This window comes from Lynx canadensis, chromosome A2, assembly GCF_007474595.2.
Source record: "Lynx canadensis isolate LIC74 chromosome A2, mLynCan4.pri.v2, whole genome shotgun sequence".
In the NCBI taxonomy this organism is placed as follows: domain Eukaryota; kingdom Metazoa; phylum Chordata; class Mammalia; order Carnivora; family Felidae; genus Lynx; species Lynx canadensis.
Genome location: NC_044304.2, coordinates 81,285,484 through 81,311,117, shown reverse-complemented (window position 1 = coordinate 81,311,117; position 25,634 = coordinate 81,285,484). Strand labels below are relative to the sequence as shown.

At 40.3% G+C, this 25,634-nt stretch overlaps 1 protein-coding gene across 11 annotated transcripts in view; it reads left to right on the top strand.

Moving 5' to 3' along the window:
- Positions 1 to 6,089: 6,089 nt before the first annotated feature.
- Positions 6,090 to 25,634, top strand: part of LOC115508823 (gamma-secretase activating protein) — a 90,746-nt gene continuing 71,201 nt past the window's right edge. For 4 of the 11 annotated variants that reach the window (XR_003967126.2, XR_003967124.1, XM_030307828.1 and 1 more), the window contains exons 1-5: positions 6,090 to 6,276; positions 16,653 to 16,729; positions 17,820 to 17,876; positions 20,058 to 20,127; positions 20,453 to 20,506. Coding sequence is in view for 8 of the 11 variants with exons in the window: in XM_030307828.1 (XP_030163688.1) it covers positions 6,168 to 6,276; positions 16,653 to 16,729; positions 17,820 to 17,876; positions 20,058 to 20,127; positions 20,453 to 20,506 (367 nt within the window). In the remaining 3 variants the exon portion in view is untranslated. The remainder of the gene's footprint in view (positions 6,277 to 16,652; positions 16,730 to 17,819; positions 17,877 to 20,057; positions 20,128 to 20,452; positions 20,507 to 25,634) is intronic. The other 7 variants (XM_030307826.2, XM_030307825.1, XM_030307823.1 and 4 more) reach the window with 3 other exon arrangements.

Here is a 25,634-nt window from a genome sequence, read left to right as displayed (position 1 = left end):
TAGCTGGTAAGAAATAGGACTATATCTTCTATTTTTAAGCATATCTAAGTATGATTCCTTTCTTAGATGAAGAAAGTGTGTGGGATGTTATGTGATTCATTTTAATTTTTAGGACAGAATTTAAAAATACTAAAAAATGACTGTAAAAACATCCTTATCATAACAGAACTTGGAATTGGTGATTAGGGACATATGGATTACCCACCTTGAACATTTTGTAGGTTTTTAAAAATTCTCTAGAAAGATGTCATATTTTTTCCATCTCCAGTTGTTTAGATCTCTACTACTGTTACTAGAGTTACATTAAATAAAACACTGAGAAGTCTGAACATAGGTAAAGAAGATCTTGACTTAGATGTCCATTTATTTTATTAGGATCACTGTGTTCTGATGTGCACAGAGCAGGCTATTTTTTTGAAGGACTCTTATACTCATGGATCTTGGAGTGAGATTTCTGCTCTGCACCATATCAAAACAGGTTTGAAACCAATAATTCAGACACAAACAGAAAAGGAAGAAGACAACTCTTTTTTTTTCACATATGGTGTTAGAACTGTTCTTCTCAAACTTTAATGTGCACATGAATCATCCAGGAATCTGTTAAAATGTAGACTCTGGGGGCACCTGGGTGGCTCAGCTGGTTGAACATCCAACTCTTGACATTGGCTCAGGTCACGATCTCACGGTTTGTGAGTTCCAGCCCCACATCAGGCTCTGCACTGATGGCATGGAGCCTGCTTGGTATTCCCTCTCTCTCTGCCACTCCCCAACTTGCTTGCTCTCTGTCTCTCTCTTTCTTTCAAAATAAGTAAACATTAAAGAAGATAAATTGCAGACTCTGATTCACTGCCTTGCTTCACCTCTTTCTTGCCTTGTGTTTGCACCTCCCCTAAAAAGTGTTGGCACTTTAATTTTTACCAGGCTGTACTTTCTGGAAGTCCTGGACTACCAGCCTTTTCCTTTTTTCTAAACCATCCTGCCTTCAGTTCCTGATTTTCTGTGGTCTGCCACTGGAACTGGTGGCCCATGGCCTGGTTCTAACTTACATAATCTGTACTCACCCCCATGTTAGACTTCTCTCTGGACTCTGGGGTGTCTCAACCTAGCACATCCCAGCCTATCCTCACCGGGCCCTCCTTGGGGTGAAAGGAAAGTAGGAATACACAGGTGGAAAGATCATTGCAATAAGCAGCAGAGCTTTCCAATTCATGGTGTCATCTGTGGACCGGCAGTGGCAGCATCACCTGGGAGGTTGTTAAAGTGTAGAACCCAGACTGCCCACTCAGAATCTACAGTTTAACAAGATCCTCAGGTGATTTGCATGCTTATTCAAGTTTGAGAATCCCTGATTTGACGTGCGGTTAGCAAAAGTAACTGAAAATCCAATTCAAACTGGCTTAACACAATAAAGGAAATCTGTGGCTCCTGTAATTGAAAAATGTGCTGATAGAATGAGTTTCAAGGGTGATCAGATCCAGGGGTTCTTAAGTCTTTTGGGCTCCAGAACTCTTTTTGCTTATCTGGGCTTTTTTCCCTCCATGCCGACCCCATTCACATTATTTCGTTTTATGTTAATAAGAATAATACAAAGATACAGGACAATGTAACTGTTCAAATAAAAAACTTGTTATGATCATACCACTCTTTGGTGGAAGCTACCAGAACTTTGAAATGATAGCCCTTTAAAGCTGAGACCCTTGGCTGCAAGTAAAATAAAAGCCTGACTCAATCTTGTTAAACAATAGAAAGTTGGTTATCTTTAATCTCAGAAAGGCCAAAGGTAGGGCGGGTGCCAAGAATGGCATGCCAGGGCTCCCTTTCTTTGCACTTCTCTGGGCTCTGCCCAATTCCATCCGTGGATTCCGTCTTCAGACCAGAGCTAGACTGGTTAAGTTCCAGGAATCATATGCAGGCCTTCAAATACATAAAGGCTGAAAAAGACCTTTTCCCATGTCTCCTTTTTAAGGAGTAGATAAATCTTTCCCAGAAATAACATTGCATAGGTTTCCTTACAGCCCATTGTCTAGGATTAGGTTTCAGGCCCATGATAGAGGCCTCTAATTACTTGTGAGCATCCATTCTCTCTGCTCTCTTCAGTAATATTATTCTGATTTTATCTGGACATATGGCTCGCCAGCTAAAGACCAGATTCCCTTGCTTCCCTTGCATCTATATTTGGCCATATAACTAAGTTTTAGTCAATTAAATGTAATAAAAATGTTAGGTAGAACTTCCAGGAAGTACCCTTAAAAAGAGAAGCAGCATCCTCTTTTATCTGTCTTCCATTCTGATTTCCGGAATGCAAACAAAAAAGGTTGAAGCTTTTACGGTCATCTTAGATCATGAGGATGAGGATACACTCAAAGAGCTGGTAGAACAAAAAGCTGGAAGAAGCCTGGCTCCCTGATAATTTTAGGGACTTGCCCTCACAAGTATTGTACTGCCCACCTCCAGTTATGTAAGAAAATAAAAGCTTGTATGTTTGGTTCACTTTTAATTTAGGTTTTCATTAACCTCTGGTGAACTTAATCCTGACTGATGCACTTGCCCATTCCCAAATCAATCACCGTCCAGAGGATATGTTACCACCTGACTGGGGGCAAGTGGATTTGGGGGAAGTCAAATGATCACCACATTAAATATTTATTTACTTAAGTACATATTAAATATTTCCATTAAAAAATAAATTATTATAGGGAAGCAGCCTTCTCAATATCTACATATATCTACCTTGTTGTGAGTGAGCATCTTAGTTACTGAACTTTAATGATTATTTCCTGTGAAGGGCAGAGGAACTTTACCTTCATTTAGATTCTAATGGACATTCTGGTAACTTCTATTCATTTTCATGAAAAAATTCTCAGCTGTGCTTTCAAAGGATTAGCCTCCAAAATGCAGGGTTTGGTTTTGAGCTGATTCACTTTTACTTTTTTTTAAGTTTATTTATTGATTTTGAGAGAGAGCACATGGCGTGCAAGCAAGGGAGGGGCAGGAAGAGAGAGAGAGAGAATCCCAAACTGGCTTTGCACTGACTGCAGAGCCCCACGTGGGGCTTGATCCCACGAACCTCAAAATCATGACCCGAGCCAAAATCAAAAGAGCCAGAAGTGTAACCGATTGTAAGCTCTGCAATTTCTCACTGTGGTCTGAGAATTCCACCCCCAGTCAGGGTGTGGTATTTGGATGACTAGAAATCATCAGGCTGTAAGGTAAGAGTACTTTAGTTCAGTTCACTGGATGTATTAACACAAACACCAGTAGCAGGAGACTTGTTCTGAGCCCCCAACTTTGTGCTTAATTAACTTTGCTGTTTTATACCAGACACTCACTTCACCTTTTTGAGCCTCAGTTTCTTCTTCTATAAAATAAAGGCCTTGATTACAAGATCTTTACGTCTCCAATTCTGTGCTATGTGCTGATTTTAAGGAAGACAGTGGCTTATTTCTAAAATCCTCAAGAAGCAGAAATATTTCTTCTCTCCCCAAAAGTCAATTCCAGTGCCTAATGATTATGTAAGCTTTCTTTTGTTTCCAGCTTTACTGATGTATAAATGGCAAATGAAATTATATATAAAGTGTACAGTATGAGTTAATACACATATACATTGCGAAATGAGAACCATAATCAAGTCAACACATCCATCAATGAGGCAGCTTTTTAAATAAACAGGATAGCACTGTCTCCAGTTCTGTCTTCTCTAGAGTTGAAGGATAATCCGCTAGGATTCTTCTATTAACCCTTCACAAATCTTAAACCAGTAAGTCACCATTCACCAGTCTTTTTTCTCTAGCGAATGATCTTCAGAGCTCAGCCGTTCATGTACTCCTCCATAGTTTGGGCCTCATCTTTCTGCTATCTTGGTTCTTACGTTCTCTATGTTCCTTTTTACTTAATTTTGAAGAGAATTTTTATATAATCACTGCTTGATGAGGATTATGTATGAGGATAATATCAGTCTTGCTTGGCAAAAATAGAGGTTAACTATGGGGGGGCGGGGACCAGAAACGTAACTGAATTTTAAAATAGACAAGGAAAGACTTTATGACAAAAGCAACAAGCTTCATTTGGTATGAAGCATTTGTTGTAGTAGCTCCCCATGACTTCATTGGTCTTCCTTTTGTGCAGCAGCATTATCCGTAGCCTCCTTAAACATTTCTGTTAAACCTGCATGCACTTTACAGGTGGGAAGGTTTTCCCAGGTATGTGGTGGGAAGTAGTGGGGTTCTACCTGAAATCATCCACTACCTCAGGTGGAGACACATGTCTCTAGGGCAAAATCAATAGCTTCCTTTACCTTGATTTAGGATAATTTTCAAACCTTAGCCTAAGAATCACCTGAGGTTCTGGCTAAAATGCTCATTTCTGAGCCTCACCCAGGTCTATACTAGAGCCTAAGAATTGTAAAACAACTTTCTAGATGATTGCATGGCAGGCAGTTTTCAGAACCTAACTTTGAGAAACATCTGATAAGGCTTTCTTCCATCTATTACTGTATTTCTTTATTCTTCAATAACTGTCGAGCACTTTTCAGGTGCTCTGGTAGGTGCCCCTGATAGGAGGCAAAAGGGCAGAGGGATGTGCCAAGACTCGAGATTCAGTATTCACGTCTTGAGGCAGTATATGACTATGAAATGAGGCACACTGGCAGTATCTAGGAGTTCAGGGTTGGGAAGATCGCTGTGGGCTGAAGCTGTGAGAAGGTTTTGTGGATCCAGATTGGAAGGACTTGATTTTTGTTTTCTTTTCTTTTTTTTTTTTTTTTTTTGTTTGTTTTTCAGAGGAATCAGCTTCTGGAAATTAGATCAGTCTGGAGCTGAAGTTCTAGGTGCAAAGGCTGGAAAGTCCCTTAAAGTGTAGGCACTTTATCCTAGGGCAATCAGCTGTTACTCAAGGTCTTCTGCCTAGGGACATGAGGGTAGCCTTGTTTTAGGGAGTAATAACTGGGTGTTGATGTTCAGGATTGAATCTGTCAGTGCCAAAGGCACAACACCCATTAAACTTACTGAGGGTGCATTCATGGGAAACAGAAGAAAGCTAGGGGCACCTGGGTGGCTCAGTCAGTTTAGAGTCTGATTCTTGATTTCCACTCACGTCATGATATCTGGGTTGGTGGGATAGAGCCCCGTGTTGGGCTCAGTGCTGGCAGCGTGGAATCTGCTTGGGATTCTCTCTCTCCCTCTGCCTCGCCCACTCTCACGTGCACTCTCCCTCAAAATGGGTAAATGAAGTTTAAAAATCAGATCACACACACACACACACTATATATATAATATGTATATATAAAAAGCAAAGTGGTGAGACTAAGAAAACACCAGATTTATTTGTAGGGGTGGGGATGAGAAGGTGTCCTGCCCAAGATAGAAGAATGAGAGCACTTAGTCACAGCGGGAATCCTAAACAAGTCAACAATTCAGCTTTGTAAAAGCCAGTTCATAAAATCCTAAACAATTCCCTTTGTAAAAAGGGAACCTCTTGAACTGGCAGAGGACCTGTTTCTGTTAAGGTTGTTAACCCTTTCCAGGGTCTCAGTATCTCCCTCAAAATAGAACTGTCTTCTTCACAAGCTCCCCGATGCTACCTAAATACTGCTAATGAAACCTTATCTCCCGGCAGCTGGGACAGTAGGCCCGGGATACTGCAGGCTTCGAGCCCCGCGATGAACTAGAACCTTCTCAGGTGATCCCGCTAAAATACCTCTCTCTCTTGTCAAGTGGTTTCCAACTTTGCTGCAGAGGAAGCATCTGGGGATTTAAAAAGAAAAGAAAAATAAGCCTAGAGCCTCCTCTAACGCGCAGCATAGTTTAAAAACCATCGGTTCAGCGACATCTCCATGGCCCTTAAATCCCTCCACTCATCTGCCCTCCGCCCGAAGGGCGCACGTGGAGGGTTCGCACCGGGTGGGCTTGGTCGCCATGCCCCAGTCCCCTTTCCTCCTAGTCCGCGGTGCCGAGCTCGAGGCTCCGGGCTCGGCGCAGGCCTGCAGGAGGCGGCGCCCCGGGCTTCCCGGGCCGGGCCGCAGCAGAACCGAAAGCGGCCGGCGCGGGGAGGCGGGGGAGAGGAAGGAGGGGCGGGCGCCGCAGGGGAGAAGGGCGAGGTGGCGCGCGGAGCGGAGGGCCGGGAATGCCCGCGGCGCGGGGCCCGAGCCGCCCGCTGGCCGCGTCCGGGCGATGGCTCTCCGTCTGGTCTCCGATTTCGACCTCCGGAAGGACGTGCTACCGTGGCTGCGGGCGCAGCGGGTGGCGTCAGCGGCCGCCGGGGCCCGAGGCGGCGGCCCAGGTGCTGGAGGCGCGCGTCCGGGCCAGGGGCGGGGGGCAGGTGCGGGCCGGCGAGGGGTGGAGTCTGAGTGGTTCCTGCCGAGGGGCTTCCCAGGACCGGAGGGGGTAGGGGGCGCTGACCAGAGGGGGAGCTGCCTGCAGCCCCCGCCAACCTGAGAAGGTTGGTGCGGAAGGGGTGAGCTTCCCTCTTTGGAGTCTGGGCTTTGCCACCCTCGCCCCGGGGCACTGGTGCAGGTCGGAGAGGCAAGCCCTGGGCAAGGTCGCGGCTGTACTACACTGCTTATTCTAGCGAGTCCTCCAGCTTCTGGTTCACTTGTTGCCTAGTCAGTCGCCTTTAATAGAAAGGCCGAGGACACTAGTGATACCTCAGCATCACCTCATCAGGGCAGGGCGTGGAGGAGCACGATCCTCCGGTCCAAGGCTGCAGGGAGTGGGACAGGGTCTTCTGCGTGCTTCATTGGCATCTCACCTGCCTGGGAAGGTTCATCACCCTTGTAAGGGCTCTGCCAAGACTGGGGGCTCCTGGAAGTTCTTGCGTTATGAGAAAAGATGAATCAAGGCCACCAAGAAGGCCACCATAAAAATACTTAACAGTTGCACAGTTTGTCCTCACATTGGTGAGGTGTGTTTCTGAGCGAAGTGGACGTGCCTCTTCAGATGTGAAGCGCGAGAGGGCAGGGGTCTGCTTGCAGGATGTGAGCAGTGAACTCGAGCCTCCGGTTTTCCAAAGAAGCTCTAAGCCCATCGCCACCAGCCCAGAACACTAGCCTGTGCGGGCTAGCAAGAGGAGTGTGAGACAGTGACAGGTTTGCTGTTCTACTTCCTCAGAGTGAATGAGAACACTTCCTTCACAGTTGAGGCTTTGGTTTTCATCTGTCGCAAAAATCTTTTGTTTTGGTTTTGATGAGGGAGAGAAAAGTGACTTTTGAGCCTTTCCAGCATTAATCAGTCAAAACTTTAAAAAAAAGGGGAACTCTGATTTCTCAGATTTTTTTTTTTCTTTTTAAGAAGCTTGCTGCAAATGATGATCCATTCTCAAGGCTTAACTTCAGCTTCAAAAGCTATGCTTCCCTGGATTCCATCTTGTTCACAGGAGCTTTTCAGTGTGTTTGCCCCTGCCCTTGTTTTTCCCTACACGCTCTAGACTGCTGGAGGGTGTTGTTTTGGAAGGGTTATCTCGTATCTACAGTTTCTTTCTCCTTAACTCTGGTGAAAGTTTTCTCTCCCTGCCTTCTGTCTTCACACCATCCTATGTCTTTAACAGAATTATTTGTAGGGTAGCTTGTCTTGGCCTGTTGGTTGTTAGTTCCAAATAAGGAGTCATCTTCCTGTAGCTTAACACTTGAGTTTGTTGTAGTGTCATTATTAGTAATGTTTAGCTTTTTTTGGAAAAAAAAATTTGTCTCCTAAAGAGTTTTGGAAGCTTTAACTTTTTAAAATACAATAGGCAGCCCCAAGTCTGCTTTCCACCACAAAGTAGTTTTTTCTCTGAGCCTTCACGTCCTATAGCTAAATGGCAGGTGTCTGCAAATGAGAAGTTACGCGAAGTGTGAAATGCCAGTCTTGTGTTTCAGTAATGTGTGTTGTGATTGAAAAGCTCTATGTGAGCCAGTTCAGCTTTAGCTTCCTGTGCCTTTCACTCATCTGTGAAGAAATATAAACTTGTGTATTGACATTCCGCTAAACAGATGCACTTGGGTTCTCAGAAGGTAAACCTACTAGAAATACCAGCTTTTTCTGATATCGGTAGTATTTCCCTCTTGCAGAGCACCTTGGCAAGATTAGTAGCCCTGTTATGCTAACAGAATTTTTACTCCTTTTTTTTTTAAATGTTTATTTATTTTTGAAGGAGAGAGAGACGGAGTGTGTACAAGGGAGGGGCAGAGAGAGAGGGAGACACAGAATCCCAAGCAGGCTCCAGGTTCTGAGCTGTCAGCACAGAGCCCAATGCGGGGCTCGAACCCACAAGCCGTGATATCATGACCTGAGCCGAAGTCAGACGCTTAACCGACTGAGCCACTCAGGTGCCCCCAGAATTGTTACTCCTAAGGATCACCAGTGGGTGGTAGCTAAAAAAAAAAACCACACAGTTAATTCCTCTTCCATAATTTGTAGCACTGGCAAGGGAATCTGGGATTCTGATTTATTTCTAGCATGGTTATTACTCCACACATTTGACAAATTATTTTCCTTTCAAAGTCTCGGCTTTTCAAATGTTAATTATAAGTAATTATACCATTGTAATGTCTCTTCTCTACACACTTGCTTCCTAGATTTGAAGCCTTAATATTTTTACATCAACAAATACAATTAAAGATTTCTTAGTGGTGCTAAGTAATACTCTCTAAGTATGACATATTCCTGGCAAAATAGCCAGGGAGCTGGACTAAGTTAGCCATGGAAATTAAGTGCCTGTGTGATAGTATTTTAGTCAACCAGGGGTTACAGAGTAGGGAGATCAGATTTGGTTACTACATACGCTCCTGGTTCTGGGTTGAATTTGGGAAAACGGTCTTTCCTGAAATAAATAGAAAAAATGTTTCTTTTAAAAATTAAAACAATTATACAAAATATTTTAACACATATAAGCTATACATAACAAAAACCATGTACCCACCTTAAAAATAGGATAATATCAAGACTTTGGAAGGCTCTTGTGTCTCTCTATCTGATCCTATTTCTCTATCCTTCACCTCTTGGAGGTAACAGCTACTTAAACTTTGATCTTATTTGTAGTTTTAAGCTATGTAGATAGGTATAGATATCCCTATGCAAAATATCATTTCATTTTGCTTGTTTGTGAACTTTAAATGAAAGAATATTATAGGTATTTCTTGCTTTTTTCTTCTTATATTCACATTACTATAGGGCATTATTTTTCACCGCTGTATAGTATTCCATTGTGGGAATACACAATGCTATGGTGGACATGGAGGTGCCCTGCTTAGATCTTCCTTTCAAGGAAGGGCTTGTCCCAGGTGCTGAGGGTAGTTAGCAGATAATCTTCTGCTGTCAGCCCCTTCAGGGATTGCCTCCACAGAAGGTTTCCTTCCTCACCCAAAGTCAGGACATGTTGGGTGTGGCCCACTTTTAGTTAGGGACTAAAGTGGGATATAAAGTCCTGACCATTTTGACTCAACAGAGGACAGCTTTGACAATCCATTTCAGTTTGAGAGCTTCTCCAATAGGGGATTCTGAGATCGCCTGAGGCTATGGTAGCTTGTCTTCTCCCCACTTTGTGGACCTCCTTCCTTCCCCTTCCTCCTAAGGGTGTTAATCCCACATCCCTGAACACTCACTGGTAAGTATCATGGATACTAATCCATCTCAGGATGCTTCCTAGCTTTGCTTATGCTTTTTCTATTGGTGACATTTGGGAAGTTTCTGGGGTTTGCTATTACAATCAGTGCTTTTACTCACTTTCTTATGCATGTCTCCCGGTGCAGGCATGCACAGGTTTCTCCAAGGTGGATATCTAACTGGAGTTGCTGAGTCACAGGCTATGTACCTCTTCATTTTTCCTGGGTAGTGCCAAATTGTTTTCCAAAGTAGTTGTTTTTATTAACAACCCCATTTGTGGTTTAGAAATGTTTTTGGTACTCTTGGTATTTCCAGATTTGTAATTTTTTGTCAAATGGGTGAGTCTAAACATTATGTCATTGTGGTCTGAAGTTGAGCATCTTTATTTATTGACGATTCAAGTTTCCCTTTTATGAGATGTCTGTTCATCCTGTCCATTTTTCTATCGTGTTTTTTTTTTTCATACTTTTAAGAGTTCTTTATTCTGGTTTCCAATCCTTGGTTCATCATCATATGTTGCAAATATTTTCTCTCATCCTGTTTTTTTCAGTTTGCTATGGGGTGCCATTGATAATTGAGAGTTTTTAGTTTTAATGTAGTCTAATTTATGAGTCTTTTCCTTTTTGGTTTGTGCCTTTTTGGATATTGTAAAGAAATCCTCTCCTATTTAGAAGTTACGAAGACATTTTTAAATTCTCAGGGTTTTGCTCTTTGCATTTTGTTTTCTAATCCATCTGGAATTTATTTTTGTACATGATACGATGTAGGAATCTGACGAGGGGACACAAGAGCCTTCAAAAGTCTTGATAATGTTCTATTTTTAAGCTGGGTGGTGGGTAAATGGTTTGGTTTTGTTATTTATAGCTTACATGTGTTAAAATGTTCTTTTGTAAATTGTCTTGGTTTTCTGTATTAATCGTTCTAGTGACACTAACCAAATAAACCTACCTCTTCTCATTGACAGCAAAGCCACTTCCGTGACATATCAAGTTTCCACATATGTATGGGTCTCCCTTCCTGGCTTCTTAATTTTGTTCCTTCTGTCAACTTAAGATGAAGACGTGTTAATAACTGTCTTTATGATAAGTCTTGATACCTGGTGGAGTAAGCCCCCTCACCTCGGCAGTCTTAAGGACCATCTGGGCTATTCAAAGTCCTTTGATATCTCATATATATACAATTTGGAATCCGCTTACCAGATTTCACCAAAACGTCTGTTGGAATTCTGATTTGAGTTGCATTGAATCTTTACATCAGCTTTGGGAGAATTGGCATCATTACAATATTAAATCCTCCAACTATGAACCAAGTATAATTTCCTATTTATTTAGATTCTCTTTATGATCTTAATAAGTCTTAAAATTTTCTTCATGGAAGTTCTGCACACTTTTTGCTAGATTTATTTCTAGGTTGTTATTTTATGTTGCTTCCATAAATGGCACACTTAAAAATCACATGTTCTACCTATTGGTATATTGCAATACAACAGGTCTTAGGTTATTAATTTTTTATCCAATGCTTAATCCCCTCTTGCCATGTATCACTTTCAAGAAACTAAGAAAGTGTATATGGTATGCATATTTCTGAAGGTTTAAATGTCATCTATATTTAAGACCAGAAAGAATATAGACTTCTTTGCGTATATATTCTTGCCTTCTTTGATATTCTTAGATCTGATACACAGATTGATTCATCTTTCAAATACTGTAATTGTTCATCTTTACCAGAGAAGTGATACATTTTACCAGATGACTGATTCAAGAGTAATGTCTTTTTGTTGCCTCCTATATACCCCCAGACAGATTTGGGGGCCAGAGGTCTGGCTTAGCCACATTGTTTTTTTTCATTGTTCCAGTATTCTCTTGGAAGGCAGCTGTGCTCACCACTATACCACCAGCGCTGCACGCCAGTATTGATACTGTCCTTTTCGCTTTTCCTTCCCCTACCTTCCTAGCCTCCTTTTCTAATTGTCATACTTTTCTTATTGCTTCTTAACTAAAGCACCCCATCCTTTTTTTTTTCTTTTTCATTTCATTCAGAATATGGGTATAAACCACATAATGATGTTTACTTTATAAGTTTAGGAATTATAATATCTCGGCACGTTGAGACAAATACTTATATGAATTATTTACAGCATACACGTGTTGTAGGTATAATCCTATCTTAGCACCTCCTGATCCATATATGAGCAATTCAAATTTTTGTGTAACACTGTGAGAAACCTCGTTGGAAGACAAATACTTTCATCTGATTTTTGTCTGAATGCAGCTGGGAACAAAATTTACACATTTGGCAAACATCTTCCTATAAAAGGAAATCACTTGTGTTTGGCAAAGAAGAGCTTGCAACGCACGAGAGTATCTGACAAACCAGCTTTGATTTCACGTGAACTGTGCCTTGCCAACACTTTAGTGTGGAGGTACTCTCCTTTTCTTCAGTAGGTTTACTTATGCAAGTATCTACATTTTTGCTTCATGAACTCTGAGGACATTGAACTGTAAAATTAAACCACATTTCCTCATTTGAATTGCTAAACTTCCTCTTCTGGACTTTCCAGTGATGAACTACTGTGAGAGGAGTCAGAATGAATAAGCAAAGAAGCTATTGACTACTTCTTTTTTAAAAGGGTGTGTCTAAACCACGAGCAACTAATCCAGGGAGGATGGGTTAATAGTGTGTGGTGAGACACTGGTGTCTGGATTTCCAACATTGCCAAATTTGTCTAATTCAGATGTTTTTGAGATGAGAACCGTGAACTTATTAACTACAGGATTATTTTAAGACTGCAGTTATTACTACATAACAGATCCACAAAGGCATTATTTTTATTATTTTTCAACTCTATCATGATTACATTATAAGTTGGTCCTAGTTATGTTATTTAATGAATATTGTTTAATATATAATACAAATATGTGATTCAGTGATTCTCAACCCTGGCTGCACATTAGAATCAGATGGGGAGTTTAAACACACACACACACCAGAGACTGGGCTCCTCACCAGCCCAATAAAGTCAGGATAGTTCGGGTAGGGCTTGGGCATCCATGTTCTTTTAAAAGCTCCCCTAATCAGGGGCACCTGGGTGGCTCAGTTGGTTAAGCTTCTGACTTCAGCCCAGATCAGGATTTCGTGGTCTGTGGGTTCGGGCTCTACGTCAGGCTCTGTGCTGACAGCTCAGATTCTTTGTCTTTCTCTCTCTCTCTGCCCTTCCCGTGCTCATGCTCTGTCTTTCTGTCACTCAAAAATAAATAAACATTTAAAAAATTATTTTTAATAAAAAAATAAAAGCTCCCCTAATCATTCTAACCCAAAGCCAGAGTTGAGAACCACCAATTTAATGGAACAAGCATATATCATTTGTTGTAATTTGTATGGGGATTTTTAAAAATTGTTTAGTGTTTTGAAAATAGATGTGCTTTTGCAAGTAAATTGAATTTTCTTAGCGAGATTTCTTGTAAAGGAGTTTCTTATCTTAGCTGAAACCTTTTAAGTGTACTTTGGAGAGGGTCTCTCCCAGCATCCTTATAATCTTGAAAGAAAAAAAAGTGCTTCTCAAAATATTGACACATTACATTCCAGAAGTTTTGAGTCATGTGCAGGATGAAAAAAAAAAAAAACTCCCTGAAATTCTCTTTAGATGTCTACAAAATCTACCTTGAAGGATTTTTTTGGTAATTATCCATTTGCCTATTGTAAGCATGATACAGGAAACTTAGTTTATTCTGTTTACCTTTTTTCTGAGTTTGAGATTAGTCTGTGCCACTTTTTTGATACATTGGCCAAGTATCTGAACCTCATTGAAATTCAAATGTTTCATTAGTACAGTGGGCCTGTAAAAGCTGACACAGTGTGGATGAGCTAAAAATAACTCAGTAAATTGTAAAGTGCTATTTATCGGTGAGCTATTGAATCATACTATTCTCCTAAGAAGACTAGGTGATTATCCTTATTTTTAAATCAGTGGGAAGTGAGTCTGACAGCTCATTATACATTGAAAAATGGATGTGCCCACGTTAAAACAAAAACAGCACTTCGCCCCCTGCCTTTACCTTGCTCTTAGAAGATCCAGGCAGCTTCTTCCTGTGAGGGATGGGGAAGAGAGATGCCAGGATGATTCCTACATTTTCTACAAAACCTGCTCTTTGTCTTTTGAAATGTTTCCCACCTCCAGTTCCAGTACAAGGCTCCAGGTCACCAATTATCCTGTTTTGTTTTGTTTTTCTTTTTAAATCAGGAATACAAACTGAAATTTGCTCTGAGCTGGAGAATGTTTGTCATATGTCTTGTCTGAATATTGAAACTTGTCATGATCAACATAATTTAACATCTAAAACACTATTCATGTGTGGGGAAAATGAGTCAAGTTGAAGCAATTTTGTGGAAATTAGGGAAATATGTATTTCTCTCCAATTAATGATAATTATCAAAGCTGTATCTACTAATGTTTAAATCCCTTAATTGTAGGGGCGCCTGAGTGGCTCAGTCGGTTAAGTGTCCTCCTTCGGCTCAGGTCATGATCTCACAGTTCATTTAGGCTCTGTACTGACAGCTCAGAGCCTGGAGCCTGCTTTGGATTTGCCTCTCTCTCTCTCTGCCCTCCCCTGCTCACACCCTGTCTCTCTCTCTCTCAAAAAAATAAATAAATAAACATTAAAAAAAAATTTTTTTTTAATCCCTTAATTGTAGAATTGAGAGGAATATACTAAAATTTTGACCAAAATATGATGGTCAGTTAAGTTACAAGTTAAATGTTTTGTATAAAGGACCTTTCTATCTCTCATCAAAATATGGCTTTCATGCAGAAAAGTACACAGACCATAAGTGTACAGCTCAGTTAATATTCACAAAATGAAACAGACCCTTGTAACTAGCACTCAGAGCAGGAAAGAGAACATTAATAGAACCACAAAGGTCTCACATGCTCCTTTCCAGCAATCACTCAACTAGCACCATATGTTCATTTTGCCTGTTTTCAAAACTTGCGTATAAATTAAATCATATAGTTTGAACCTTTCTTGGGAGGGGGCAGGATCTTGGCTTCTTTTGCTCAGTTATTTATGTTGTACATCATAGCAAGTTATTATGACTATTGTACAATAGGCCATTGTTTGGGTATCCTACAATTTATTCATTCTTTGCCTGATGGATATTTTGGGTTTCCAGCTTGGGCTGTTATGAACCATAGTGCTATAGAAATTACATGTGTCATTTGCTGAAATAAGTGTATATTTCCATTGCGATATATGTACAAGTACAGTTGCTGAGCCATGTATGTTCGGCTTCAGTAGCTACTGCCACTTTTCCAATATATATTCCTGTTAGCAGTGTATGACATTTCACTTGCTTCACATTTCTTGCATCCCGTAACATGAAAACATAATTAGTTAAGGACTAGTATTGTAATCTTTAGGATAAGTAGTAATACTAAAAGATTGTATAACAAATTAATAAGTAGGAAAATGAAATAAGTTTTTTGATTAATCCAGAAGAAGACAAGAAAAAACAATTGAGTCGTATAGAAAATAAATAGTAATATCGTTGATACAAACCCAATATATCAGTGATTAAATGTAAATGGACCACATACTCTAAAGGATGTTGCTTGTAAGACATATCTTAGGTGTAAGGACACAGGAAGATTCATAATAAAAGGATAAAAAATGTTATGTAAGCACTAATCAGAAGACAACTGACGTTGCTATACTGTAATCAAAGTAAACTTTAAAAGCAAAAAGAATGTATTCATGATAAAGGGCATTTTATGGTGAAAAAAGGGATTAACTAGTCCAGCTCCTGGTTAAAAAGCTATGTGTGATTTTTCAGGCACAACCGTATGCAATTGCAAAAGCTTAGGGATGCCTGGGTGGCTCCGTTGGTTAAGCATCCAATTCTGGATTTCAGCATCGGGCTGTGTGCTGATAGCGCAGAGCCTGCTTGGACTTCTCTCTCTCCCTCTCTCCCTCTCTCCCTCTCTCCCTCTCTCCCTCTCTCCCTCTCTCCCTCTCTCCCTCTCTCCCTCTCCCTCTCCCTCTCCCTCTCTCTCTCTCTCTGTGTTTCTCACCCTGCCCCCCCCAATAAATAAAGAAAGAAGCTTTACCTGGCAGCCCTCATGGGGGGAAAGCTGCCCCCGCCCCCCAACCAGACTTGGTGCATAGCCAGTGCACTGCAGTTCTCCAAGGGAGTTGCAGTCGACTCAGGCCCCCTCTGGGTGGCCATCATCTTATCCATAGCTGCGTTCTCAGCTGGGGTGCCTTCATTCAGAGGCCTCTTTATCAGGAGCTATCAACACAGACCTTCTTTAGGTACCTGTGCTGAAACCACCCCAGGAAAAGGAGGGGAACCTTGAAGATACTCTTTCTCCACACTGACTCAGTACTTGTCCATCTTAGCTCTTCTCCCTCTCTCTGCCCTGAGAACCCTGGGGTTCACAACACTGCAGGAGCCTTTTGTTGAGGGCTCCTTCAGCAGTGAGAGATTCCCCACCTCTCTACTGATCTACCTGACCCTCCACCACATGTCATTCCATGGGAGAAAATAAACTGAGAAGTTGATGCGTTCTCTGGTATAGACTCTTCCTTATATTATCATAGCCAGTGAGAAAAGACTTGACTATTACTTGCTTTTTATCTTGTTGCTTTCATCTGATAACTCTGCTGAGTTCCTAAATGTTAATCCACCAGGAAGCTATAACAGCACTAAATTTTTATACCTCTAATAACATAGTTTCAAAATACATAAAGCACAAACTAATAGCTACTTAAAATGTATTGAAGTATAACATACAGAAAAGTATTTAGGTTAAGAGTGTACAGCTCAGTGAGTTATTGCTAAGCGAGTATATCAGTATACCCAACACATATTGCATTACCAGCACCCAGTGATACCTCCCAATCACTAGATCTTTCCTCTTCCCTAAAGGTCACTAAGTAGATTAGTTTTGCCTATTTTTAAACTCTATATAACAGAATCATCAGTATGTACTCTTTTGTATTTGGCTTTTCACTAATATTTGTTAGATATGTTTTTAAACATTCCCTGTTAAATATTAACTTGCTATTATTATCATTTTAGGTGTTTTAGAAAATAATTATGAGAGCTTACGTATACTAAATGTTGAAAGAAATGGAAATGTTATTTATACCTATAAGGTATGTATGCTTTTTTATTGTGGTATGATATGCATGACATAGAATTTACTATTTTAACCATTTATGTTTTTTCACAGAATTTTATGCTATATCTTACTGAGGGGTAAGAATAAGTGCTGGCATTTAACTTTTAACATGACTTTTATTTTATGAGATTCAACAAACTAATTGAAATTGAGTCTTAGGAAATATTTTTTTAAACAAAAATTACACACAATATCTGACCCAGCACTCAAATTTTTTGAATAAATCAAGTTCCATTCTTCAGAGGAACAAATGCTAAGTGAAAGACGTTTAAACCTAATTAATATGTAAAGTTTTGATCTTTGAAACATATTAAATATGATTACATAATCTGTTTAGGTATCATCTGTTTTGAGGCATTATTTAACATGTTTTCAATGTTCAGTGTTATCAGGAATGAAAATTTAACTTTACTGATTACTATAGTAGGGAAACGTGAAAGAATAATTTTACTGGCCAGTTTGCTTTGCGTAGATGTATTACTGTTTTTTGTTTGCTTGCTTTTTGTTTTGTTTTTTTTTGCTTAAAAGTTATTTTAAGTTGGGGCACCTGACTGACCCAGTCAGTGGAGCATGCAACTCTTGATCTCAGGGTTGTGAATTCGAGCCCCATGTTGGGTGTAGAGACTACTTAAAAATAAAATCTTTAAAAAAAATAGTTATTTTAAGTTGTGTCTATATGTATGCTGCATTTAAGGAAACTATATGATTCAAAAAGTTTTATTTATAGGAATATCATAGACTTGTTTTAGCCACTCCCAATCTCTATCATATATATTATATTAAATAAAAGGAAGTATAAAAAGATTCACTCCTTTACTATGCTCTGTCCTACTAGCCAGGGTCCCCCCAGTCTGGGTCCCCCAGACTCACCAAACTGTACACTCTTCATTCATTTCACTCTTTGAGCCCCTATTACTAGTTGAAACAGGTTTGGTCCCTTTCTGACATGCTACCTTTAGAGTGCTAATTGCTAATATTGATTGAATTATTGCAGGTTTAAGACTAACAACATCCTAACTTCCTGAACAATGGTATATAATAAATATCTGGTTAATTTTTTTAAGGACAATAAGGGAAATGTCTTCTTTGGATTATATGACTGCCAGACCAGACAAAATGAGGTAAAAATTACTATAATTCATAGATAACTCATTAGTTACTTTATTGTTTTTAGAGATTTTTACTTCTTTCTGCCTCCTTTTTCTAGATACATATTCTCATTTCATTTTCTAAAAAATTTTTTTGCCTCCTCCCTTTTACCATCTCTTGGACCATTATCTTGAAGAATGAATGAATGAATGAATGAATGAACGAACGAAGTGCAAGAACTCCTGGACCAAAACATTACCTGAGGTTTCTTAGTCCTTTGAGATTTAAGCAAAATTGGCTCAAATCAATTATCCAATATTCCATAGGAATGTAGGAAGTCCAATGCCTTCCTGAGATTTGTGTATGTGCTCTCACAAGTTTAGGATCTCATATTGACCTCTGGCTCTGTGTTCTTCTCCTTAACCTTCACTTCTCTTACTTCTTAAACATCCAGGTATAGAATGCAGCCTCCTTTTCTTAATTTTTCCCCAAACCACCCACCTAGAGCAATGGTTGACATGACAGGCTTACCTAAGTCTCGGTGTAAATACAATGGGGTCCCTTTGTGCCTATGTAAAAGCAACTTACAAATATTAAGGGACCAGGAAGTCTAGAAATGTACCCTGGCACAGAAGGTTCTCTAAACATACTATTACCTGAAAAAAGCAAATTGCCAGAATAATACATTTCATTTATGTTTAAAAAAACTTTCAAGAAAGTATGCAATACATATGCATAAACATATATTCATTTAAAAAGATCTGCAAGCCTAGCGAGTAAATAAAAACATGTTTCCTTTTGGAAGGTAGTTCGTACTGGGTGAGCATAGCAGGGAGCTTTGACTTTATATTTGATGGTGTCTGTGTGTTTTAAACACTGAGACTATACTCGTGTTATTTTATAATTAAAAAGGTAAAACACTAAAAATTAAGTGTGTACAACCATAATTCTTCTTACTTATAACTTAGAATCCCTCAGAGCAAGAGTCAAAAGAGACCAAAATGTCTGAAATGAATTGAGAGCCTTCTTATTCACTCAAAGTCCACTTTTTCTAATCAAGTGTTTAGTGACTTCTCAACATTTTTCAACTTCTGGCCATAGGATTTTAGTGTATTCTTGGTACTTTTTGTATCTATAGGTACTAATTACTTTCCTAGTACTCCTGCCATGTGTTGTTTCTCTTAGCCTGTTCTCTCCTGAGGTCTAAGACTCTTGATCTTTTCTTACCTTCTCAGTGTATTGTAAGAGAGTTTGCCTAATATAACTACAATTGTCTTTATTTCCTAAATCTGCATGTCATATCCTCCTCCTGTATGACCATTTTCATTTTCTTTAATATTTAATAAGGAAATGGAATCTTGCTTGTTCAAACAGCAAGAAAATTTTTAAAAAAATAAAGATTAAATAAAAACAGAAGATTACTTTGCCAAGGCTCTGAATATGAGAGTCTTAGAGGAGATGCACTTGTGATTGTGTCTTAGCCATAGTTAATGATATCATAGGCAATTTGGTTAAAACTTTACTTGTCCCAATAATTATAAGAGCTGACATCTGAATGCTTATTATGGGTGGCAGACATTATAATAAGTGCTTTGAATGGATCATCTCACTTGATCCTTCTAAGGATTTCATGAAATAGGTATTATGATTTTTATTTTACTGATAGAGATTGTCCAAAGTCACACAGCTAGTAAGTAGCACAGTCAGAATTTGATCCTGTGTTTAACCTGGCTCCAAGGTTTAAACTCTTAACCACTTGGCCATGTTGCCTCATGGTTAAGCTTCAATGCCAACTCTGGTCTATGATTGCAGACTTTTTCTTAAAAAATAATCTGAGGGGCACCTGGGTGGCTCAGTCAGTTAAGTGTCCGACTTTGTCTCAGGTCATGATCTCGCGGTCTGTGAGTTTGAGCCCTGCATCAGGCTCTGTGCTGACAGCTCAGAGCCTAGAGCCTGCCTGGGATTCTGTGTCTCTCTCCCTCCCTACCTTTCCCCCTCTCTCACTCTGTCCCTCTCTGTCTCTCAAAAATAAATAAAAAGTTAAAAAAAAAATAATCTGAAGCTTCTCAGTATGGATAAACTGCTTCATTGATGGTTCTTTAATAAAAGGTCTTGCCACCATTATACCTGTTTCAGAGCTAAATGGGAATTTGAATTCTATAATTGTTATTTAACACAAAACTCCAAATTAAAAAATAATTTTGTTTTAACAGCATCTCTATACATTTGAAAAAGACTTGCACGTTGTCAGCTGTTCTGTCAATAGTGATAGAACTTTGCTCGGTAAGTTGGACTCTTTTATTGCTACATGTCAAGAACTAAACTACATTTGTTGAGTTTCAAAGTATTGGACTTTTGCTATATTTGACTAGTCTATAACAATGATTTTCTGGGAGGAGATGCTCCTGGGAGATTAATTTTGAAATAAAAAATCTGTGGAATCCACCTACAAAAAAAAGAAAAAAAAAAAGACTTCATTCTGCATTACCTTTATCATCCACTGACAGATTTTTTGAGCCTTCACTTATTTCAGGTCTAAAATGGTAAACTTTAACCAGCCACTGCATGGATCACTTGCTAATGGATTATTTTTTTCTTTTTCCATTAGCTGTGAGTTTAGTTCATTCTACTGAAGAAGGAAGAAAGAATGAGCTTCAACCAGGTATGACATAGTTTTTAGTGTCTATTGAAAGATGAAGATTTATTAACTAAGTCAAATTTCAAACATCTTTACAAATAGCTTTATCTCAGAATGAAAAGGCAAAGGTCATGAAAATGTTTTTTTATTTTTTTCAAGAGAACAAGAAAGTACAGAAAATAATGTTACAGTGAATAGTAGAAGTATTAAAAAGGCATTTAGTACCTGCAGACTAAATAAACACTGAGGACACACTAGAATCCTATGGTTCAGAAGCTGGTGTAAATGGCTGGGCTTTTAAGGGGTTGATATTCCTTCAAGAATGCATTTTTGTTCTTAACATCTGGTGAACTATTGAGCAGTACATAATACACTATGAGTAGTCCACCAATTCTAAATAAAAATTTCCATTTGCCAAGGTCACTTTGTAGTTTATTATCTATGTGATACTCCCCCCTTCTTTTTAACATTATGTGTCATCCATCTGTCCAGAACTCAACAAAGAAGTGCCTGCAGTGGGTCAGGCACTGTGTTTGATGCTGGGAATGCAATTATGCAAGAGAGGTGTGGCAATTGCCATGGTGAGCTATAGAGACTAATGGTGGGTGGAGTGCCCCCTGGGGTATGGGTCTCATCTTCAAAGGACGGCAGTAATCCCTGTGGGAGCAGCTTTTCAATTTATCAAGAGAAGTATGGACCTTTATGTAAAATTTTAATCTAATCAAAAAATTTTAACATTTATTCATGTTTGAGAGACAGAGCATGAGCAGGGGAGGGGCAGAGAGAGAGGGAGACACAGAACCTGAAGTAGGCTTCAGGCTCTGAGCTGTCAGCACAGAGCCAGACTCAGGGCTCCAATTCATGAACCATGAGATCATGACCTGAGCCAAAGTTGAACATTTAACTGACTGAGCCACCCAGGTGCCCCTAAAATTTTATTTTAAATTTTGGCTCAAATATTTTTTTAAAAATTCTGCTCAGGCAGTGATAACCACCTGTGGCTGATGTAGCCCATGGACTACCACCATTTTTCAATCTCTGGTCAAGTTCTCATTTCAGTCCCTTACTATTCCCATCCTGCAGCGCTTCCCATCTGTTGTGTTTATTCGGGGCTTAAGCTCCTTTTGTTAGCATAGTTCCCACTCAGATGTATTCTTCTGTGGTTGTATGTGATGGAAAAACTTCTTGCACCTTCCTTCCCCGTGGGGCTTATGAGGCAGTCCTGGGTTCCCACAGAGTCAGCTTAGAGGGTCAAGGGAAGCAGAGTCAAGTCTGGATGGGATCTTCTCAGGGACCTTGGCACAGAGATTATGGGAGATGCTGCTGGGCAGGAGGCTCACCTGGAAACCTCATCATCTATATGATGATCTATACCATCCTTACCTTCCCTTCTGCCGTGTTACACGGAGAACCACAACAGCCACCTTCCCTCTTGAGTGCCATGTCCCCCTCTTCACATCCTCTCACTTCGGAACTGATGGAACTGGACTAGTTTAAGTGAAATAGGATCTAAGACATTGGTGTCCTGACCCTAAAACAAGGGCATATGACCTCAATCTCCTTTACTTAAGAAGAGAAAGGCCTCGTCTCTTGTGCTTCTCCCAATCACAAGCCTGGGCATCTCTACACATCCTTGGATTAGCTCCCTGTGCCTCCCTGTTCTTTTTGGCCCCTATTCCTATTTGCCTCTGGAATTCTTTATTATGCTGGTAAACTAGTAGAACCTATATTCTTCACCTGATGTTTACCATCTGTGCTTGATTGTCATGCAGAACAGTGGCGATTATGTACATTACAAAATGCACTTTCAGACCAACTTTACTGTAAATTTTATTAAATTAAATCCTATTCAGATATGCTTACTCTTAAAGTTTGGTGCACTTCTGGTGAGATCATCTGATTGCATCTTTAAAAATACTAAAATGGGGGCGCCTGGGTGGCGCAGTCGGTTAAGCGTCCGACTTCAGCCAGGTCACGATCTCGCGGTCCGTGAGTTCGAGCCCCGCGTCGGGCTCTGGGCTGATGGCTCAGAGCCTGGAGCCTGTTTCCGATTCTGTGTCTCCCTCTCTCTCTGCCCCTCCCCCATTCATGCTCTGTCTCTCGCTGTCCCAAAAATAAATAAACGTTGAAAAAAAAAATTAAAAAAAAAAAATACTAAAATGAACGTTGTTAGTTATCGTATTGGCTACCTCATGCTTTATATCTTCTCAGCTCACCTTTCATGCCAGCTGCCATGGTAAGAACCAGCTCCTCGCAAACGTAATTTGACAGACAGTGCCTTAACTCTGCTGCTCTACCTGCTTCTTGCTTTGTGCCCAGAGCCCTTGGGCACATACTACCCCTTTGCTACCTACATGCGTGCCACCTGGAAGCATGGCTGGAAAGGATTCCCAGTATCATAAGCCATGACCAACCAGGGGCCAAGGAGCTGAAGGATAAATACTCTTTTTTCCATCCCTTAAGTGGATCATTCTGAGGGCACGCTGCATGCAGCTCAAATCCCACAGTGGTCACAAATTGGATTGGGTTCCTTACAGTGGTAGACTCTTCTTCCTGTTTCATGCTGCCCACTCCCTCATGCCAGCCCTCAGGGCTAAAGTGATCCTGGCCCCTGAGATTATTTCTTGTCTTGGTTTGGGTTTTCCCCCCAAAGTAGAGTCTGAGGCAAGTATTTGAATGAAATTAGTTTATTTGAGGGATGATGCTAGGAAATACTATTAGAAGAGTATTTAAGCGGAGATCTGAAAGAAGGGAGGGAGCAAGCACATGGTGTGGGGAAAGCACATTTCTGGCTGTGACCACAGCCAGCACAAAGGTCCTGAGGCCAGAGTGTACTTGATGGATTTGCTGATCAAGGACAGTGAGGAGGTTAAAAGGGGAGAAAAAAAAAAAAAAAAAAAAGGATAGTGGGGTCAGTGAGGCTGAATGAAAAGGGGCAAATCAGTAGGAACTAAGGCCAGAGGAAAACGGGGCCAAAGTACAGACAGATCATGGAGACCCTTATGAGATCTTCGTTCAGTTAAGAGTTTAGAAATGATGTGACCAGAAAGCACTGTAGAATCTATTATAATGTTTTGCCCTTTGAACAGTTATTTTGGAAAGCCTTATTTTATTTGTCCATGAATGACCTGATAAGCCATTCAATTATAAAATGTGGTTTGCCTGGAGGTGCTGTTTAACACTCTGTTGCTTATGGGATTTTTCCATTGTAAGTGAGACAAACTGTCACGTCTTTCCTATGAACAATACAGGGTTCTTTGGTCCACATATTTTACAGCACAGTTTTTATCAATAGTGCTTCTCTTGTTGGCTGTGGCTATGGCAGAGTTAATGTTTTGTTTGGAAAAGAGGGAAAAAAGAGATGCCTGGCAGTCAGTAGAACATGTGACTTCTGATCTCAGGGTCATGAATTCAAGGCCCATGTTGGGTCAAGCTTACTTGGAAAAAAAAAAAAAAGAAGAAGAAGAAGAAGATAGGGAGCCTGAGTGGCTCAGGTGGTTGAGCTTCTGACTTTGGCTCAGGTCATGATCTCACCGTTCATGGGTTTGAGCCCCGCATCGGGCTTTGTGCCATCAGCTCAGAGCCTGGAGCCTGCTTCGGATTCTGTCTCTCTCTCTCTCTCTCTCTCTCTCTCTCTCTCTCTTTCTCTGCCCCTTCCCCACTCACACTCTGTGTGTGTCTCTCTCAAAAATAAACAAACATTAAAAAAATAATAAAAAGATTTAGGGAAAGAAAAGAATTAAAGGGCCTAGCTCCCCCCTTCACCCTCCCCTGTGGAATTGCATTTGCCCCAAGGCACAGTAGATTCCCCCTGGGCAGCTATTGGGGTGTCCACATGTGTTGGCCACTGAGACTCTCCTGGGGTCCCCTGCGTCATTATAGATAATTGAGTGCTGTGGATGTTCCCTGGAGCTGTGCTTTGGTTCAAGAGCTCCAGTAACCAGAGCTGCTTCAGAACCATGCCCTACTGGCCTTTACCAACCTTGTCAGTCTTTAAAGTTTGGTGCACCTCTAGTGAAGTTAAATGATCACATCTTTTAAAATACTAGAATTTTCACAGCATGTGTCTTCACCAGGTTCTTTTGCCCACTCTATCCTCCCCATGCCATGCCTATCCCTATGCTTTTATTTTTTTTTCCAATTTTTGTTCAATTTATTTAAGCTAAAAAGACAGAACAGTTCACTTATTTCTCCCATTCTCCACCCCAACCCCCCACCTCTTGTAACTGCTAATTTGTTCTCTGTATCTATGCGCATGTTTCTTTTTCTCTCTTTCCAAGAGTCCACACATAACAGATACCATACAGTGTCTTTTTCTGACTGATTTCACTTAACACAACGCCCTCAAGGTCCATCCAAGTTGTCACTTTTGATCTTGCTGTCTCTACTTTCTGTGATATCTACATCCTGCCTGGATCCGTCTTGCCCTTCAGTGATGCCCTCCCAGTCTCCCCTGAGATCAGTATTCTCTAACTTCTTAAGACAACTGTAAGTACTTCATGGAATCATGGGATTTCATGACTGAAAGTGATTGTGGAAATGATCTGATTCTGTAGTTTGTTTTTTTTTTTTTTAATAGCAAGGCACTAAAGCCTTGGAAAGCTTCATCCTTTCTACTTGACACTAGAGCTGATGTCTCTAGAATCCTGATCCAGAGTGCATCATATCACACCATGAAAGCACATGGTGTGTTATTGAGAGAAATTCCTTTTCCACGATTACTCTTATGATTATGCTGATTATATTAGTTAAGTGTCTGGGCTGCCCTAAAGAAGGGAAAGATTTGTGTAGGAAGATAGTTTCTGTCCTTGAAAATCCTCCCATTTTAAAATCAAGTGAATTTAGCTGATAGCTGGTTATCAAATTCACTGCCAAAAAATCCAAATGTGAGGTGATTCTTTACTTTTGAAATGAGTAGGATCCTCTACATGTCCCCTTAAAAGGTGGGGTTTTTTTTGCTCCCCAAATTGGAATATACAGACTTTTAGGACAAGAGATAAAATAGCCAAATGTCAACTTATACTACTTTATTTACTTAGTTATACATACTTCGTATAAAATAATAAGGAAGGGGCGCCTGGGTGGCGCAGTCGGTTAAGCGTCCGACTTCAGCCAGGTCACGATCTCGCGGTCCGTGAGTTCGAGCCCCGCG